General features: G+C 48.4%; 1 protein-coding gene across 1 annotated transcript in view; it reads left to right on the top strand.

Moving 5' to 3' along the window:
• SNRNP200 (small nuclear ribonucleoprotein U5 subunit 200) overlaps nt 1–17,518 on the top strand; it is a 32,224-nt gene extending 14,706 nt beyond the window's left edge. Inside the window, exons 17-45 of the mRNA XM_054244502.2 lie at nt 83–232; nt 781–891; nt 1,472–1,603; nt 1,771–1,959; nt 2,291–2,488; nt 2,907–3,059; nt 3,170–3,250; nt 3,538–3,621; nt 4,308–4,414; nt 4,739–4,857; nt 5,185–5,339; nt 5,467–5,656; nt 5,865–6,038; nt 7,308–7,468; nt 8,017–8,244; nt 8,590–8,781; nt 8,881–9,059; nt 9,242–9,393; nt 10,621–10,729; nt 12,903–13,011; nt 13,494–13,683; nt 13,781–13,945; nt 14,136–14,257; nt 14,539–14,682; nt 14,779–14,955; nt 15,252–15,412; nt 15,508–15,589; nt 16,900–16,992; nt 17,094–17,518. Coding sequence (XP_054100477.1) covers nt 83–232; nt 781–891; nt 1,472–1,603; nt 1,771–1,959; nt 2,291–2,488; nt 2,907–3,059; nt 3,170–3,250; nt 3,538–3,621; nt 4,308–4,414; nt 4,739–4,857; nt 5,185–5,339; nt 5,467–5,656; nt 5,865–6,038; nt 7,308–7,468; nt 8,017–8,244; nt 8,590–8,781; nt 8,881–9,059; nt 9,242–9,393; nt 10,621–10,729; nt 12,903–13,011; nt 13,494–13,683; nt 13,781–13,945; nt 14,136–14,257; nt 14,539–14,682; nt 14,779–14,955; nt 15,252–15,412; nt 15,508–15,589; nt 16,900–16,992; nt 17,094–17,237 — 4,251 coding nt within the window. The 3' untranslated portion in view covers nt 17,238–17,518. The remainder of the gene's footprint in view (nt 1–82; nt 233–780; nt 892–1,471; nt 1,604–1,770; nt 1,960–2,290; nt 2,489–2,906; nt 3,060–3,169; nt 3,251–3,537; nt 3,622–4,307; nt 4,415–4,738; nt 4,858–5,184; nt 5,340–5,466; nt 5,657–5,864; nt 6,039–7,307; nt 7,469–8,016; nt 8,245–8,589; nt 8,782–8,880; nt 9,060–9,241; nt 9,394–10,620; nt 10,730–12,902; nt 13,012–13,493; nt 13,684–13,780; nt 13,946–14,135; nt 14,258–14,538; nt 14,683–14,778; nt 14,956–15,251; nt 15,413–15,507; nt 15,590–16,899; nt 16,993–17,093) is intronic.
• Nucleotides 17,519–18,554: the final 1,036 nt, after the last annotated feature.

The following is an 18,554-nucleotide window of genomic DNA, read 5'->3' as shown; positions in this document are numbered from 1 at the left end:
GGTGGCGATGGTGCAGCCTCTGCTTACTGCCACAGATGCCCTGAGTATCTCGTGACTGTGGTCAACTGTGGCTTCTCCTCAGGTGCTGGTGTTTGTCCACTCCCGGAAGGAGACTGGAAAGACGGCCAGGGCCATCCGGGACATGTGCCTAGAGAAGGACACTCTGGGTCTATTCCTGAGGGAGGGCTCAGCCTCCACCGAAGTCCTGCGAACAGAAGCTGAGCAGTGCAAGGTGAGGAGGGGTGGGCTGAGTTTCTTCATTCCTACCGGCAGCTGTGTCCATCAGAGGCCCCAGATAGCTCCTTTAGGACTGCACTGTGATGCTGTTGTTTGCCATGGGTTAAGGTCGATTGTCTGGATGTGGTTATGTGGATTAGTTAAGGGGCAGGGTGGGCCAGGTGCGGTGGCTCACACCTGTGGTCCCAGCACTTTGGGAGGCCAAGGTGGGTGGATCACGAGGTCAAGAGATCGAGACCATCCTGGTCAACATGGTGAAACGCCATCTCTACTAACAATACAAAAAAAAAATTAGCTGGGCATGGCGGCATATGCCTGTAATCCCAGCTACTGAGGAGGCTGAGGCAGGAGAATTGCCTGAATCCAGAAGGAGGAGGTTGCGGTGAGCTGAGATCGCGCCATTGCACTCCAGCCTGGGTAATGAGCGAAACTCCGTCTCAAAAAAACAAAAAAAGAGGGGGGCAGGGTCTCACAGGAGATTTCCTTAGTCCTTGATAAGTCCTACAAGAAGGCTCACCTCATCCCCTGTTCTTTCTTCCACAGAACCTAGAGCTGAAGGATCTTCTGCCTTATGGCTTTGCTATTCATCATGCAGGCATGACCAGGGTTGACCGAACACTTGTGGAGGATCTTTTTGCTGATAAACATATTCAGGTGAGTGGGAGGCAAAGCTTTTGGAGGAGCAGGTGAGACATACTTCAGAAGACCGGCAATGTAAAAGGTTGTGCCATGTTTGTTCCTGGTACTTTATTGTGTCTGGCCCAGCTAGCCCAGGTCAGAGGGTTGTGGATACAATCAATAGAACCTTATGCCACTCTCCCAACTCTTCACACCTACGTGAGAGAAGATGAGTGAGTTTAGGACAGTCTGAGGAGCACAGTAAAGCAAGCACTTTGGTGACTTCAGATAGCTTTAAACAGTGCCTCATGGGGACGTGCATGGCCTTGTTGTTCCCTCTTTCCAGATAGCCTGTTTTACCTTTTCTAGTAACTTTAAGGTTGTTTAGTCTGCTCTTGTGCCTCTGGAACCCTGAAATGTTCATTCCTGAATAGATGAGGAACCCAAGGAAACCTTTCCTCTTTATTCTGGTGGCACATTAACAAGTACTGGGGCCCCTGCTCTCCCCCAGCTAGTCCTGATAGAAGCTCTGAGGCCGATTGCCTAGAGAAGTCAGGGATATTAACCCCCTGGTGGTGACGTCTGTTTTCCTCATTACCTTGTTTTGCCTCTGTAGGTTTTAGTTTCCACAGCAACTCTAGCTTGGGGTGTGAATCTCCCTGCACATACAGTCATCATCAAAGGCACCCAAGTATACAGTCCAGAGAAGGGGCGTTGGACAGAACTGGGAGCACTGGACATTCTGCAGGTATAGAGCCTTTGAGTTGACTCTCAGTGGGGATCAGTATCCTTGCCTGAAATGCAAGGATGCTGGAAAGCTGGTAGATTAGAGGCCTAGTTCTGTAATGTAGATCCCTGGATCAAAATCAGATATTCTCTTGCCATAGTATTCTTGGTTTGCTGTTTCTGGTCTAGATGCTGGGACGTGCTGGACGTCCCCAGTATGACACCAAGGGCGAAGGCATACTCATCACATCTCATGGGGAGCTACAGTACTACCTGTCCCTCCTCAATCAACAACTTCCTATTGAAAGCCAGATGGTTTCAAAGCTTCCTGACATGCTCAACGCAGAAATTGTGCTGGGGAATGTCCAGAATGCCAAGGTAGGGGAGGGCTCTGCCCAAGGCACTTTGTGCCTTCCCTGCAGACACCAAGGCACCAGGAGTGGGTCGGTCCCTATTGTGCTATGGGCCAGCAGCATCCAAAGCCCTCCATCCTTGCACCCACATCTTGGGTCTGGCAGATAGTTTCCCTTATTGCTAACAACTTAGAAGACGCTTAGATCTTTTTAGTAATGAAATGTTAAAACCATTCAGAACATGATATAATATGCATCCTTGTAGTTGGGAAGTAATTTCTAAGCAATTAATGGAAGCCTTTCATTTGGACATCAAGAGTTTCTCCATGCTAAGAACCATGAACTGTGTCTTGTAGGATGCAGTGAACTGGCTAGGCTATGCCTACCTGTATATCCGAATGCTGCGATCCCCAACCCTCTATGGCATCTCTCATGATGACCTCAAGGGAGATCCCCTACTGGACCAGCGCCGACTAGATTTGGTTCACACGGCTGCTCTGATGCTGGACAAGAACAATCTGGTCAAGTATGACAAGAAGACAGGCAACTTCCAGGTGTGTGGTGGGTGAGGGTTTTGAGGCAAAGGTCTCGGCAAAAGTCAACCCAGGAGAAAATATGTCAGATTGCTCTTAGATAGAAGTGAGTACTGCCTATCTAATCGCTTGTTGCCTAGAACAGCGGAAAAATGGGTAGCTTTCCCCATAACTTGGGGTGGATAATTTAGCTGTCTTGTCTGTGCAGACACTATGGGTCAGCTTATTGTGCCATTTTTTTTCATGTGCCTGGGCCTGGCATTTGTACTGCTGTGAATTCATCTAATTGTCCTGTAAGGTCAATAACTTACAGGACATTGAGTTACATACTTTACAAAAAAACTGCACAAAAAACCTATAGGACAATAACTTATGGTCCACAGTTAGAGGTTGGAGCTCATTAATAGTCAGTACTGGATTGAGTCTACCTTCTCTCCAGGTGACAGAACTGGGCCGTATAGCCAGCCACTACTACATCACCAATGATACAGTGCAGACCTACAACCAGCTGCTGAAGCCCACCCTCAGTGAGATTGAGCTTTTCAGAGTCTTCTCATTGTCCTCTGAGTTCAAAAACATCACTGTGAGAGAGGTGAGCCTATGCAGCGTGTTGGGGGCGGGGAGTTGGTGCTCACCAAGTCACTGAATGGTTTCCCTCCTCGGCCTCTGGACTTTCCCTTGACGTTTTCCTCCTTGTGGCAGGAGGAGAAGCTAGAGCTGCAGAAGTTGCTAGAGAGGGTGCCTATCCCGGTAAAGGAGAGCATCGAGGAACCCAGCGCAAAGGTGAGCTCCTCTTTTTGCTTTGATCAGGATGAAGATTATATAGTTTTCATAATCTTCTAAAAGATGAACCTCGAATTTGAGTTCATGTGTGATACCCTCCTCAGTTCTCCTAGTTTTTGCAGCTTTCTTACATGTTCTTTTTATATGAAATAACAATTATTTAGTATTTGTAAGTCAAGAGCTATAGAAGATCTCACCTGGCATGAATGCTCAGAGCAGAAATGTACTTCCCTTTCTTGTACTGTTCAGTGATTGGTCTCCTGCTGGATGATTTTGCTTCTTTCCAGATCAATGTTCTTCTACAAGCCTTCATCTCGCAGCTGAAATTGGAGGGCTTTGCACTGATGGCCGACATGGTATATGTCACACAGGTGAGGGCAGAGTTGTATGGGAGCTGTGAGAAGGGGCCTGAACAGTTCAATCCCTGTGTGCTGTATGCATCCTGGGGAAAGGAGGCCTGACCCTAGTGAGATGGGAGGAATGCTTAGTTCTGTTCTTGGTAGTTGGTTGGTTGGTGCATGTGTGGTACAGCCACTCTGTAGTACCCATCTTGAGCACATGAGAAAGGTAAGGCCTTAAGAGGGAATGCTTTGAGACTCCACAGGCCCTCAGAGAGACAGGAAGAGCCACGGGACACAGTGTCTCCTTCTCAACAGAGAAGTGATTTCCCATTGTGGCTGCAGAACTCATAAATTCCAGAAATGGCACAGGGTTTTATTAGCTGCTCTTCATCTTTACCTCTAAGAACAGGTTACTGGTAACCCTTAACTCTTCGTAGAACTCTAAATGCTAAATGAGTCAAAAGCTCTAAAATCATGCAGTGAATGTTAGGTTAAAATGTGGTGCAGTGACCTTGAGCAGCACTTTTCTAATTGTTCCCCATTTGGTAAGCATCTACTATATGGAAGGGAGAAAGGTGTAAAAACAGAGGGGATTTGCCTTCAAGTTGGGGTGGGTCATTGCATCAGAGCTGGAGTAATGAAACCATGTGTAGAGTGGCTAATGAGGCCTGGGGATAGTCAAGACTTAGCAGTGGGAATGCTGTTTCTTTTCCTAGTCGGCTGGCCGGTTAATGCGAGCAATCTTTGAAATTGTCCTGAACCGAGGTTGGGCACAGCTTACAGACAAGACCCTGAACCTCTGCAAGATGATCGACAAACGCATGTAAGGGCCCAGTGAGCTGGATGTTGGTCACCATGAGTGAGTCCCCAACCCAAGGGTGTTTTGGGAAAGCCTCAGGGTGCATCTGATTTCCAGACCTGACATCTGAAATATGACCTGAACCTGGGTGCACATTGAGAAGAAGTAAGGCCCTCTGTGGTAGGGCTGGGGAGTATGAGAAAGGTGGAGGCCAGGGCTGGCACGGTGTCAACGTCCACCTTTAATGACTGTCTTGTGTGGTCACTGCTGAACTATTGGAGCCATGATGTGGGCAGTTTGTTGCATCCCTGCAGAAGGGACCAACAGCTTTGCCTCTTTCCTGGATAGGTGGCAGTCCATGTGTCCTCTGCGCCAGTTCCGGAAACTCCCTGAGGAAGTAGTGAAGAAGATTGAGAAGAAGAATTTCCCCTTTGAGCGTCTATACGACCTGAATCATAATGAGATCGGTGTGTGGGAAGCTCTCGCCCTTGTCCTCACTGCCTGGGGTCTTTCCCAGTCGGCCTACGTAGTCTTCCAGTTTCTAGGCCTTCTGCATTAGTATCCTTTGTTCAGTTTGTAGTCTTTGAGTTCCTAGGCCTTCTGCATTAGTATCCTGTGTTCAGTTCTCAAGTTCCACTGAAGTACAGGCTGGCCCTTGGACTGGGGACTTGGAATCCTGCACTCCACTGACAGTAAAGGGAAGACTATCCCTTTCCCACAGTGTCCCCTCAGGCCCAGTGTGCAGTATAGTAGGCAGGCTGGGCTGCAGCCTCAGTACTCTTATTTCCCCATAGGGGAGCTTATCCGCATGCCGAAGATGGGGAAGACCATCCACAAATATGTCCATCTTTTTCCCAAGTTGGAGTTGTCGGTTCACCTGCAGCCAATCACACGCTCCACCCTGAAGGTAGAGCTGACCATCACGCCAGACTTCCAGTGGGATGAAAAGGTGAGGCTTTGCAAGGCAGAGGAGCTGAATTGGAGGCACCAAGTCTATGTTGGTGGCAGAGGAGCTGGACTGGAGGTGCTCGGTCTATGTTGTCTCACATTCCTTTTACCTGTGCTCCTGTTGGCAGGTGCATGGATCATCAGAGGCTTTCTGGATTCTGGTGGAGGATGTGGACAGCGAGGTGATTCTGCACCATGAATATTTTCTCCTCAAGGCCAAGTATGCCCAGGACGAGCACCTCATCACGTTCTTCGTGCCTGTGTTTGAACCGCTGCCCCCTCAGTACTTCATCCGAGTGGTGTCTGACCGCTGGCTCTGTGAGTGTCTCCTCTCCAGAGTCCCCAGGAACAGTCCCTCCAAGAACAGTGGAATGTCTTGCAATTTGTCCTGGTCTTCTGGGATTGCCTTTGCCGGGGACAGAGTGATACATACGCTGCCTAGGTTGCCAGTGTTCATGGAGGGGATCTAGAGGCCACTTAGGTAAAGAGAACAGTGCTTACATCCTTCCTGTTTCTTTTCTGGCAGCTTGTGAGACGCAGCTGCCTGTCTCTTTCCGGCACTTGATCCTGCCAGAGAAGTACCCACCTCCAACTGAACTTTTGGACCTGCAGCCCTTGCCTGTATCTGCTCTGAGAAACAGTGCCTTTGAGAGTCTTTACCAAGATAAATTTCCTTTCTTCAATCCCATCCAGACCCAGGGTGAGTATTTCCATCCCTCCTCTGGAGGCTTTTGAAGTCATTGGGAGACAGATGTGTTCTGTGGCACGCAGGGGAGTGGGGATCCTCAGGCACTTGGTAGGGCTGCAGGCAACTCAGTGTGACCACTGGGGCCCACCAGGACTTTTTCCTTTGTCAGAAGCCCTTGGTTGCCTTGCTGCTCTGCATTTGTCACTATGGAGGGGCAGTAGAGTAAGGCCTTACATGGCATGGTCATTTCTTGGGCACAGGAGGCTTAGAGGCCTGCCCCTGATGCTCAAGTATTGAACCGGAACCATGGGGTGGCACTGAGGCCTCCTCCCTCGCATCATGATAAATAACGGGAACATTCATAGAGCAGGCGCTGTGTTCTCAGTTTTTAGCTGAGTTCATCACCAGTGTTTTCTCTTTTATTCCCCCCACCAAGCCTAAAGGGAGTCATTATTTGAGAGACCGCCATTAGTGTTCCATTTTGTGTGTGTGTGTGTGAGACGGAGTCTTCCTCTTTCCCAGGCTAGAGTATAGTGGCATGGTCTTGGCTCACTGCAACCTCCGCCTCCTGGGTTCAAGAAATTCTCCTGCCTCAGCCTCCCAAGTAGCTGGGATTGTAGGTGCCTACTGCCACGCCCAGCTAATTTATGTACTTTTAGTAGAGACGGGGTTTCACCATGTTGGCCAGGCTGGTCTCGAATTCCTGACCTCAGGTGATCCACCCGCCTCAGCCTCCTAAAGTGCTGGGATTACAGGCGCGAGCCACCGCACCTGGCTAGTGTTCCATTTTATAGATAAGGAACTGAGGCATAGAGGGTGCCCCAGTTGAGTCAACTGATAAATAGTAGAACTTGGATTTTTATCCAGTCTTGATGACAGGGCTAAGGCTCTTACTTTCTACATTAGGCTACTTCCAGGAAATGCAGGAGAGTATTGAAGGGGCAGAGAAAGGGATCCAGTTCCTTTCTGTCCCGCATCCTAGTCCCTGAGAAGCAAAGAAGGATATGTGGCTTCTTTTGCTTTGCTTTAGTTGTCATCCCATGTGTCTCCAGGGGTCCTGGGCTCTTGATCTTGGCCTCTTCCCCTTTACCTAAGTGGGAGCAGGTGAGGGGGATACAGCAGGCCAGCCTGGAGTTAGAGGCTCAGATGCAATTCCTCCTCTACACTCCACAGCTCACTGACTTCATTTCTTATGTTGTCCTTTGCTTTGACAAGTGGTCCATGTTCCAATCTGTCTCTTCTCTCTTGACACTCACACTGCTTCTTTCTGTTGGTTTCCAGTGTTTAACACTGTGTACAACAGTGATGACAACGTGTTTGTGGGGGCCCCCACGGGCAGCGGGAAGACCATTTGTGCAGAGTTTGCTATCCTGCGGATGCTGTTGCAGAGCTCGGAGGGGCGCTGTGTGTACATCACCCCCATGGAGGCCCTGGCAGAGCAGGTGCGATGTGGTGCTGTGTCATGTGAATTTACCCAGCAGCATTTTATCTGTGATTCTATGTAAAGGCTTTCTAAGCCCTGAAATTTGCAGGGTCATTTCCCAGTTTGTGTATTCAAGCCACCGTGGAGGCTCATCCCTGTAAGGGAGGTGGATTGCCTGAGGTCAGGAGTTTGAGACCAGCCTGGCCAAAATGGTAAAACCTCATCCCTACTAAAAATACAAAAATTAGCCAGGCATGGTGGTGGGTGCCTGTAATCTCATCTACTCAGGAGGCTGAGGCAGGAGAATCACTTGAACCCAGGAGGTGGAAGTTACAGTGAGCCAAGATCATACCACTGCACTCCAGCCTGGATAACAAGAGCGAGACTTCGTCTCAAGAAAAAAATAAAAAGCTGCTCCATCACATAAAGGCTTCTGTGGGATTAGAATGTAGCTTGAGATTTGCAGGTCAACAGGTCTCCCTGTTTGGCATCTCAGGTTTTCCTCACATAAGTGAAAGAGGCCTGGCATGACCTGATGTTGTTCTGTCTCACTCCTCTGCCTGCCAGGTGTACATGGACTGGTATGAGAAGTTCCAGGACAGGCTCAATAAGAAGGTGGTGCTCCTGACGGGAGAGACCAGCACAGACCTGAAGCTGCTGGGCAAAGGCAACATCATCATCAGCACCCCTGAGAAGTGGGACATACTTTCCCGGCGATGGAAGCAGCGGAAGAACGTGCAGAACATCAACCTCTTCGTGGTGGATGAGGTCCACCTTATCGGGGGCGAGAATGGGGTATGGTGTGACCTTGCAGTACAGATGACGGGCTAGGACTAAGTGATCTTGGCATTGGGCCTTAATGTTTGGGTCTGAGGACGGAGGTTCAGGACTTCTCCCCAGAGGATTCTGCCTGCCACCCTGTTCCAAAAGTACAATGTGAACTTTTTTGGTAGTACTTTAGGAAAACAGTATTGTTTAATGGAGGTTGGCTGCTGTGGAGGAGCTAGAACCAATGATAGGAGGGCTCTAATTAGAAGGAAGAATGAGGTCATTTTGAGGCTGTTAGGCTGTTCACAGAGGGGACCTCCAGGCAGAGAATGGGAGCCTCGGCCTACAGTGACCTTCCCTCCCTCTTTCCAGCCTGTCTTAGAAGTGATCTGCTCCCGAATGCGCTACATCTCCTCCCAGATTGAGCGGCCTATTCGCATTGTGGCACTCAGCTCTTCGCTCTCCAATGCCAAGGATGTGGCCCACTGGCTGGGCTGCAGTGCCACCTCCACCTTCAACTTCCACCCCAATGTGCGTCCCGTCCCCTTGGAGCTGCACATCCAGGTAGGACCTGCTCTCCTCTTCCCTCTGTGGGGGCTCACAAAGATCCTCAGTGACCCAGGTCTGATAACCTTGGTGTCTTTTCTTCTCCCTGGTCTCCAGGGCTTCAATATCAGCCATACACAAACCCGCCTGCTCTCCATGGCCAAGCCTGTGTACCATGCTATCACCAAGCACTCGCCCAAGAAACCTGTCATTGTCTTTGTACCGTCTCGCAAGCAGACCCGCCTCACTGCCATTGACATCCTTACCACGTGTGCGGCAGACATCCAACGACAGAGGTGGGCAGGGCCTAGCTTCTGGGGTTTGGGGTTAGGTTAAGTGAGGCTGGCTCACTCCAAGAGTGTCCTTTTTATGAGGGTGGGGTTAGCCCATGTGGCTTCGGGCCAGGGTATGCACAGCTGGCAAGGTGTCTGCCAGGAATTGGGCCACTGTGAGCTGAGCCAGTGCTCGTGCCACACAGGTTCTTGCACTGCACTGAGAAGGATCTGATTCCATACCTGGAGAAGCTGAGTGACACCACACTCAAGGAAACGCTGCTAAACGGGGTGGGCTACCTGCATGAGGGGCTTAGCCCCATGGAACGACGCTTAGTGGAGCAGCTCTTCAGCTCAGGTAAGTCAGGCCACGGGAGAGCATGGCAAGGGTTAAACTTGAGGGGCGAGGTGGCAGTATTTCTCTATAGCATACTAGTCATTTTCAGAATATTATTTAGGACTCTTAGCTATTGACTCTTTTGATTCTCCCAAGAATCTCATGAGGCTGGTGGGACAAACACTGTCCCTACTTGCCAGGTGAGAAAACAAGCAGACACATCAGGTTGTGCTATTTCAAAACCTGGTTTTCTAGAGTCCAGGACCTTGGCCACTAGACCTGATTCTCCATGGATACCAGACTCCCTAAGTGTGTTAGTCCATTTTTGCATTGCTATAAAGAAATACCTGAGACTGGGTCATTTATAGAGAGGTTTAACTGGCTTGCAGTTCTGTACATGAAGCATGGTGGCATACGCTTCAGGGAAGGCAGAGGGGAAGCAGGTGTCTTACATGGCAGGAGCAATACCGAGAGAGAGTTGGAGAGGTGCTACACACTTTTAAACAACCAGTTCTTGGGAGAACTCACTCATTAGACAGTACCAAGGGCAGGTGGTCACCTGCCATTCATGAGAACTCTGCCCCCATGAGCCCGTCATCTCCCACCAGGCCCCACCTTCAACATTGGGGACTACAGTTTGACAAGATTTGGTGGGGACAGAGATCCAAAAACCATCTCACCAAGGTCGTTAGACTTTAGAGATTAGCACACAGGAGAGCTCTGATTCTCCCTTGGGTGCACTCTTGCTGACCACTGTCCCTTGTTGACCTGTGGCATTTTATGCAGAGATTTACCTTTTAACACTGCTTGGTGGAGCCTCATTGGAGATCTGCCTGCCAGGATCACTTCCTGTCACTCTTTGGCCCTTGAATCTCCCTGTTTGGGGTGTGATTAGAGTGATCTCCGTTTTGCTGGCATGGCTGAGCCAGCCTGTGGCTGCATGAATGTTAGCACTTTCTGGTCAGAGGCGCATTCCATCAGCAGTAGTTATGCCTTGGTGTTCCTGGGCTTTGGGTTCTGTTCCGGGAATGACCTTTGTTTCTTCCCGGATAGTCCCAGAGCAAGGCACCGGCAGTGTGGGCTACCTCATAGCAATATGTTAGCTCTCAAATCATGTTAGACCTTGTTCCTAGCCAGCCTTACTATGAGTGCTGAAACATAGCATAGCTATGGCCTGCCCATGAGGCAGTGAGCCTGCTTCACCCAAGGAGCCCTGCCTTCAGCCTTCCTCTCCCCTCTGCTGCTCAGGGGCTATCCAGGTGGTGGTGGCTTCTCGGAGTCTCTGCTGGGGCATGAATGTGGCTGCCCACCTGGTAATCATCATGGACACCCAGTACTACAATGGCAAGATCCACGCGTGAGTACAGCTGGTGCTCTGTGTTAGCACAGACCTCCTTCCTAAAATGAACGTGAATCTGCAGATACACAGAGAGTAAGCTAGGATGAAGAAAAGGTGTTAGGGAAGTTAACAGCTGAGTTTTCACCAGATCCAAGTGTTTAAGAGTTTTACATCTCAATACCTAGGCTCACATTTGCTTTATAGTCATTGTGCTTCCATATTCAGCAGTTTGGAGAGGTAGGAAGTTAGAGTCAGGAGTAATGTTTGACACTATGTCATTAACCTTAAACATCCTGTAGATAAGCAAGAAAAGTGACTTGGTTGAGGTCATAAATCTATATAGTGACAGGTAAGAAACTAGAAGAGTGCTATGTGCAGTGGCTCACACCTGTAATCCCAGCACTGGCTGAGGCTGAGGCGGGTGGATCACTTGAGGTCAGGAGTTCGAGACCAGCCTAGCCAACATGGTGAAACCCCCGTTTCTGCTAAAAATACAACAATTAGCTGGGTGTGATGGCAAGTGCCTGTAATTCCAGCTACTTGGGAGGCTGAGGCAGGAGAATCATTTAACCTGGGAGGCAAAGGCTGCAGTGAACCAAGATCCCACCATTGCACTTCCAGCCTGGGTGACAGTGGGACTCCATCTCAAAAAAAAAAAAAAAGTCTGGGTGTGGTGGCTCACACCTGTAATCCCAGCATTTTGGGAGGCTGAGGTGGACAGATCACCAGATGTCAGGAGTTCAAGACCAGCCTAGCCAAAATGGTGAAACCCCATCTCTACAAAAATCAAAAATTAGCTGGGTGTGATGGCGGTTGCCTGTAATCCCAGCTACTTAGGAGAGGCTGAGTTTGGAAAATCGCTTGAATCCGGGAGGCGGAGGTTGCAGTGAGCCAAAATTATGCCATTATACTCTAGCCCAAGTGACAGAGTGAGACTCGTCTCAAAAAAAAGTTACAACATACACAATTTAGTCATTCTGCTTATACGTGTTTTCCCAAGCTTATATCCACACTCAGATATGTACACAAATGTTTACACAGCCTCATAGCAGCCCCAAACTGGAAAACAATTTAAATGTCCATTAACAAGGGAATGGATAGTCAAACTTTGGTATATCCATACGCCAGACTATTACTCTGCAATAAAAAGGTATGAACTACTGACAAATGCAACAATATGGGTGAATCTCAGGCGCCCTGTAGTTCCATCTGTTCGGGATGCTGAGGCAGGAGAATCACCTGAACCTAGGAGGTGGAGGTTGCAGTGAGCCGAGATCATGCCACTGCACTCCAGCCTGAGCAACAGAGTGCAATGGTATGATCTCACTACAGCCTCTGCCTCCCAGGCTGAAGCAATCATCCTGCCTCAGTCTCCCAAGTAGCTGGGACTCCCAGTATGTGCCACTATTCTCAGCTAATTTTTGCTTTCTTTTTTTGTATAGAGAGATTTTCACCATGTTGTCCAGGCTTGTCTTGAACACCTGAGCTCAAGTTATCCACCCATCTCAGCCTCCCAAAGTGCTGGGATTACAGGCATGAGCCATCGTACCTGGCCCAGCTCTTAATAACTTTTTCCCAAGATGCAGATTATTTTGAAATGAATTTTATTTATGGGTTCATTTCTAATGGGTGAACCTGCTTCTAGGTTGGGTTAAAGTCAGGTGACTTGACTTACAAAATATACAGCTATGAAGTTTGGAAAGTGGTGGTGCTCACCTGTAGTCCCACCTGCTCCAGAGGCTGAAGTGAAAGGATCACTTGAGCCTAGGAGGTCAAGGCTGCAGTGAGCCATGACTGTGCCACTGCACTCCAGCTTGGACAAGAGAGCAAGACCCTGTATCAAAAAACAAATAAAAACAATTTTTTATTAAAGGAAAAAAGTTTGAGAAGTGTGACTTATATATTTGATCCTTGAATAGGGAGTTATTTTGCTTTTGGCATTGTGTGGTTTTATACCTTGGTTCGTGGTGCCTGAGCAGCAAATTCATGGCTCTTAACACTGAATACTAAAATGATGTACAGGCAACCAGTGAGGCTAGCTAGATCTAAGCGCAGAGATTCATAAACAGAGTCATGCTATGATTTGACCATGCCTCCCTGTATTTCCTTATTTGGTGAAGAGAGTTGGGACTCCTGAGCATGGTCTCCATGTTGAGGCACCTCTTCCTTCTTTCCCCACTTCTGTCACCAGCTACGTGGATTACCCCATCTATGACGTGCTTCAGATGGTGGGCCATGCCAACCGCCCTTTGCAGGATGATGAGGGGCGCTGTGTCATCATGTGTCAGGGCTCCAAGAAGGTCAGTCCTGGACTCATGCAGCCTCTTAGAGCCTCAGAATGGATTATTTAATCTCTCTTTTGAAAGATGTCTTCTGCTTTCTAAAGTGTATGACAAAAAGAAACAGAAAGATACCTTCAGTAACTTGTTTAGTCTGTCACCTTCTACCTCTCTTATTTACACATTTCTTTTGTAACGAGCCTGCCAGCCACATGGAATTTTGCTGCCTTTTGCCACTGTCATTGGCTCCACTTGTTAAAGTCTTTGCCCTCTAGTTGGTTCTCTCCTTCCTCATGTACTGTTCCCTGCTCTGCCCTCATGACTTTCTGTACCCCTGTTCCCACTGCATATTGTCACCAGTGATGTGCTTTCTAAATATGTGCCTTCTTCCATTTTGATATGAGTTGTATCTCACACAGGTTCCATGCCCTGTTGATTTGCTCTTGGCTCTTTGTGACCATGTTGTCACTGATTATTACTACTGCTCCACTTCCAACCCACAGGATTTCTTCAAGAAGTTCTTATATGAGCCATTGCCAGTAGAGTCTCACCTGGACCACTGTATGCATGACCACTTCAATGCTGAGATCGTCACCAAGACCATTGAGAACAAGCAGGATGCTGTGGACTACCTCACCTGGACCTTTCTGTACCGCCGCATGACACAGAACCCCAATTACTACAACCTGCAGGGTCAGTGGGCTTGGGAGCACACATGATCCTTTGGTGGTTGTCTCAGCCATTGCTGGGCATCTCCCCTAGGCATCCCACTGACCTTTCACCTCCATAGGCATCTCCCATCGTCACTTGTCCGACCACTTGTCAGAGCTGGTGGAGCAGACCCTGAGTGACCTGGAGCAGTCCAAATGCATCAGCATCGAGGACGAGATGGATGTGGCGCCTCTGAACCTGGGCATGATTGCTGCCTACTATTACATCAACTACACCACCATTGGTGAGGCCCGGCACAGCCTGTCTCCTGTCTGTGGGAGCCTTCTCACGCAGGGGTCAGGAGCCCACTGGGACAAGAGGTGTGCCTGTGTCTGTCAGTGGGATGGCATTGCACGGGAGAGCAGGGGAGCCCAGGCAGTTCTGCTCCTTCTCCACCTGCTTTTGGCTCCTCTCAAATTTCCTTTTTCTGTCAGAGCTCTTCAGCATGTCCCTCAATGCCAAGACCAAGGTGCGAGGGCTCATTGAGATCATCTCCAACGCGGCAGAGTATGAGAACATTCCCATCCGGCACCATGAAGACAACCTCCTGAGGCAGGTGAGGACAGCAGCTTCAGGAGACCATCCTGGGAACAACACACTTGGCCTGTGTGCCCAGAGCATCTGGCACTCCTGCCACCAGTACCCCCATATGCATCCCCTTCCCCTACTATATGTCCTCCCCCTCCTTACTTCCCTCACACCCATCTTCATCCCACCACCACCCACATGCCTCGGGGTATTGAAGGGCTGTGAGCCTGGGCCCATGGTGCTTTGGTCTGAGCTGGTCTCAGGTAGGGTCACCTGTTCATCACCAGCTATTTTTCTTCCACTTTCTAGTTGGCTCAGAAGGTCCCCCACAAGCTGAATAACCCTAAGTTCAATGATCCCCATGTCAAGACCAACCTGCTCCTGCAGGCTCACCTATCCCGCATGCAGCTGAGTGCTGAGCTGCAGTCAGATACGGAGGAAATCCTTAGTAAGGTAGAGTGTGGGTGTGGATGTGGGGTGAGGGGCCAGTGCTGCTCTAGACACCTAGGCTTCAACCCCACCTGCTCTTTTATGACTTCTCTTGTTCAGGCAATCCGGCTCATTCAGGCTTGCGTGGATGTCCTCTCCAGCAATGGGTGGCTCAGCCCTGCTCTGGCAGCTATGGAACTGGCCCAGATGGTCACCCAAGCCATGTGGTCCAAGGACTCATACCTGAAGCAGCTGCCACACTTCACCTCTGAGCATATCAAACGTTGCACCGACAAGGTGAGCTGGGTTGGCTTAGAGGGTCAGGTGGATGAGCCTGAGAGCCTTGTGTCATGGCCTGAGGGTGGGTTGCAGGAGGGTGGGTCTCAGTAAGTGAAACTTAGTTCTGGTTCCTCCGAAGGTGCTCCCTGTTGAGATGCTAGAGAGGCTGCCAACTGTGGGCCATGTTCTTTCTGCAGCTGTTTTCTCTAGGTGACTTGATAATGTAGGAGGTAAAATTAGTGGTTCTTTGGCACCTGTGTCATTTGCTGTTGGCCTGTGTTCTATCTTTCCCGATGTCTGAATACTGACTGCAGGGAGTAGAGAGTGTTTTCGACATCATGGAGATGGAGGATGAAGAACGGAATGCATTGCTTCAGCTGACTGACAGCCAGATTGCAGATGTGGCCCGCTTTTGTAACCGCTACCCTAATATTGAACTGTCTTATGAGGTGGTGGATAAGGACAGCATCCGCAGGTGAGCCAGAGGGGGTACCTATTGGCCACAGCATGGAATTATGCTGTGAGCCCACTGTCACATCACTTATGTGGGACTCTTGTCTACCCCTGCAGTGGCGGGCCGGTGGTGGTGCTGGTGCAGCTGGAGCGAGAGGAGGAAGTCACAGGCCCTGTCATTGCGCCTCTCTTCCCACAGGTGCGTCCCGGTAGCTGGCTGGGCCAGGTGTCAACTCACCCTATCCATTGGCTAGGTGCTTGGTACTCATTTTCACTGAGGGAGGGAAACTTTAGAGTGATAATGAGTTCACAAGGCCGAGAATTAATCTTGAGGCTATGGGTTTTTTTTGTGTTGGTTTCTGCTTAGTTTAAAACAGTTGAGATGACTGGTCATTGTTAAACTCTTCAGTCGTGTAGTATTGTCCATCTCTCTGTTTAAGATGCATTTGTCGGCCGGGCATGGTGGCTCACGCCTATAATCCCAGCACTTTGGGAGGCCAAGGCGGGTGGATCACGAGGTCAAGAGATCGAGACCATCCTGGTCAACAAGGTGAAACCCCGTCTCTACTAAAAATACAAAAATTAGCTGGGCATGGTGGTGCGTGCCTGTAATCCCAGCTACTTGGGAGGCTGAGGCAAGAAAATTGCTTGAATCCAGGAGGCGGAGGTTGCGGTGAGCCAAGATCGTGCCATTGCACTCCAGCCTGGGTAACAACACCGAAACTCCGTCTCAAAAAAAAAAAGGTGCATTTGTTTTTTTTTTAATTTTTTATTATCTTGCCATCTTTAGAGGAGAGATGCATTTGTCTTTAACTCCAGTGGCTCCCAGACACTTGGGCTTTCCTGGTTGTTTCTTCTTTTTTCTCACTGCCGCTTACACTGCTTCTGGTTTCTTGGTTCTTTACCACCAGAAAGAAATTGTTTTTTTTTTTCTATATGGGAGAATAATTGAAGGTTGACAGCAGAAACCAGATACTGTCATGTTTAATTGTGTAAACTGTTTCATAGATTCTGAGGAAAGAGTGCTTTTAACTGGGACCTTGGTTTTTGTGACAGTAGGGTGGCCAGTAGACAGGGCTGCAAGGCCTGCTGTGTTATCTTCTCTGTGCACATTCGGCTCTGTGTTAAGTTTTTTCCCATTTGGCAGATTGGCCTTGTACTTAAAAGTATCTCTAAGGAACTCAAAGCTACCAGACCCCAAAGACTAGACCTCTAATAGTAGTATCTTGGACCTAGTGGTCCAAGGAAATGAGCCAGAACCAATAAATGAGTTCATCTGTGTACTTAAAAAATTAAGCCTGTTTGAGACAATTTTTGACAGTTTTAAATGTTATATCTAATTGTATTTCGGGAAGAAACTTTGGAAAGCTATCTAATCGTTGTTATCCTTCTTTTGTAACCGTAACCATTTTCACGGTTGCCTATGGCCATCAAGTTTTACATCCTGAATTTCCTGGTTTTGAATTACTGCAGAAACTTAATGCACTCTCATGCTGTTATTTCATGCAGAAACGTGAAGAAGGCTGGTGGGTGGTGATTGGAGATGCCAAGTCCAATAGCCTCATCTCCATCAAGAGGCTGACCCTGCAGCAGAAGGCCAAGGTGAGTGTGTCCACCGGCTCCAGCATTTGTTCTGATGTGGGGGAAGGGTGAGGATGCTTCCTGTGTCCATGCTCATCTTGATTTCTGCTTGCTTTTTCTAGGTGAAGTTGGACTTTGTGGCCCCAGCCACTGGTGCCCACAACTATACTCTGTATTTCATGAGTGATGCTTACATGGGATGTGACCAGGAATACAAATTCAGTGTGGATGTGAAAGAAGCTGAGACGGACAGTGATTCAGATTGAGTCCTGAGGCATCTACTCCTGGCTAAAAGGAGAGTTGAGTGTGAATTAGGAATGTGTACATTGTAGGGATCCTGTTTGTGGGGACCAGGTTTGTGGGCCTGAGGTCTGGCTAGCCAGGGCTGGTGCTGTCCCTGCCCACCTCCACTTCCTTTTCTTTTGTTCATATTCTGGATGCAATGACAGCAGGTGTCACGTCAAGCATAAATCGTATATAGCATTTTCAGGCATGTTCCTGGTAGTTCCTTTTGAGTTTGACGTTCTAATAAAATAATTTGTAGAAACCATTTGTCTTTGCAGTGATTCCAAATTATAAGTTTTCTTCAACCTAAGGGCATGGCCAAAATTAGCCAGGAATGAACTTGTAATGAGTGCATCTGGAGGACAGACCTGCTCATTAGGTGTGCTGTCCCCTGAGGTCTTGAGTCAGCCTGGAGGAGGAAACATAGGACTGTGGCCTTGCTTCAGTGGTACCCATACGTCAGCACTACCACAGGAACCAACACTGAGATTTGGAGGCTAGATCACAAGTTAGAGGTTTCTCTAAATGGGTGTTCTAAAATTCTGCAGTGTCTGCTCCTGGACGACAGCACCAGGAGGACTGAAATGTACCAACTGGATGTGACCAAGTCTTAGTAAATAGAATTTCCTAATCCAGATCTTCCGATTTTCTTCAAATTCTTACCCTCTGTTCTTTAAATGTGTACAAAATTGAAATACAATTCTGAAGGGCAGTTTCCTCAGGGCAGCACTTTTCAAATGATTTAGTCTTAGAACCTCTTTACTGAAAACTAAGACAAGGAGCTTTTTTTTAAAATAACATATTTTTCACAGTTCTGGAGGTTGTCCCAAAAAGCCTTTATTTAGATTAATGCACTTTTGAATTGTAATGTTAACTTTTTTTTTTTTTAGATAGAGACATGGTTTGACCATGTTGCCCAGGCTGGTCTTAAATTCCTGAACTCAAGTGATCCACCCACCTCAGCCTCCCAAAATGCTGGGTTACAGGCATGAGCCACCGTGCCCAGCCCACATTACCATTTTTCATGAAGAATAACTTCCAAAACAGTAAATCCAGGGGGAAAAGTGGCATTTTACAATGTTTTGTATCTGATATAAGAAGAAACAACTGGATCATTACAGCTGCTTCTACATCCAAACTGTTTTGAAGTAAGCTGACTTCACACAGATATGCAGTTGGAAGTTTTTTAAATAGCCTTTTCAGTTAATTGTAGCTATTCTTTGATACCACACCAAGACCATAAATGAGTTTCTTAAAGGCAATGTGGACTCTGAAAAAATGCACTCTCATGTTGTTAT

Source organism: Callithrix jacchus, chromosome 14 (genome assembly GCF_049354715.1).
Source record: "Callithrix jacchus isolate 240 chromosome 14, calJac240_pri, whole genome shotgun sequence".
Taxonomy (NCBI): domain Eukaryota; kingdom Metazoa; phylum Chordata; class Mammalia; order Primates; family Cebidae; genus Callithrix; species Callithrix jacchus.
Note: the sequence above shows the minus strand (reverse complement) of the source record. Positions and strands in the feature narration are given on the sequence as shown.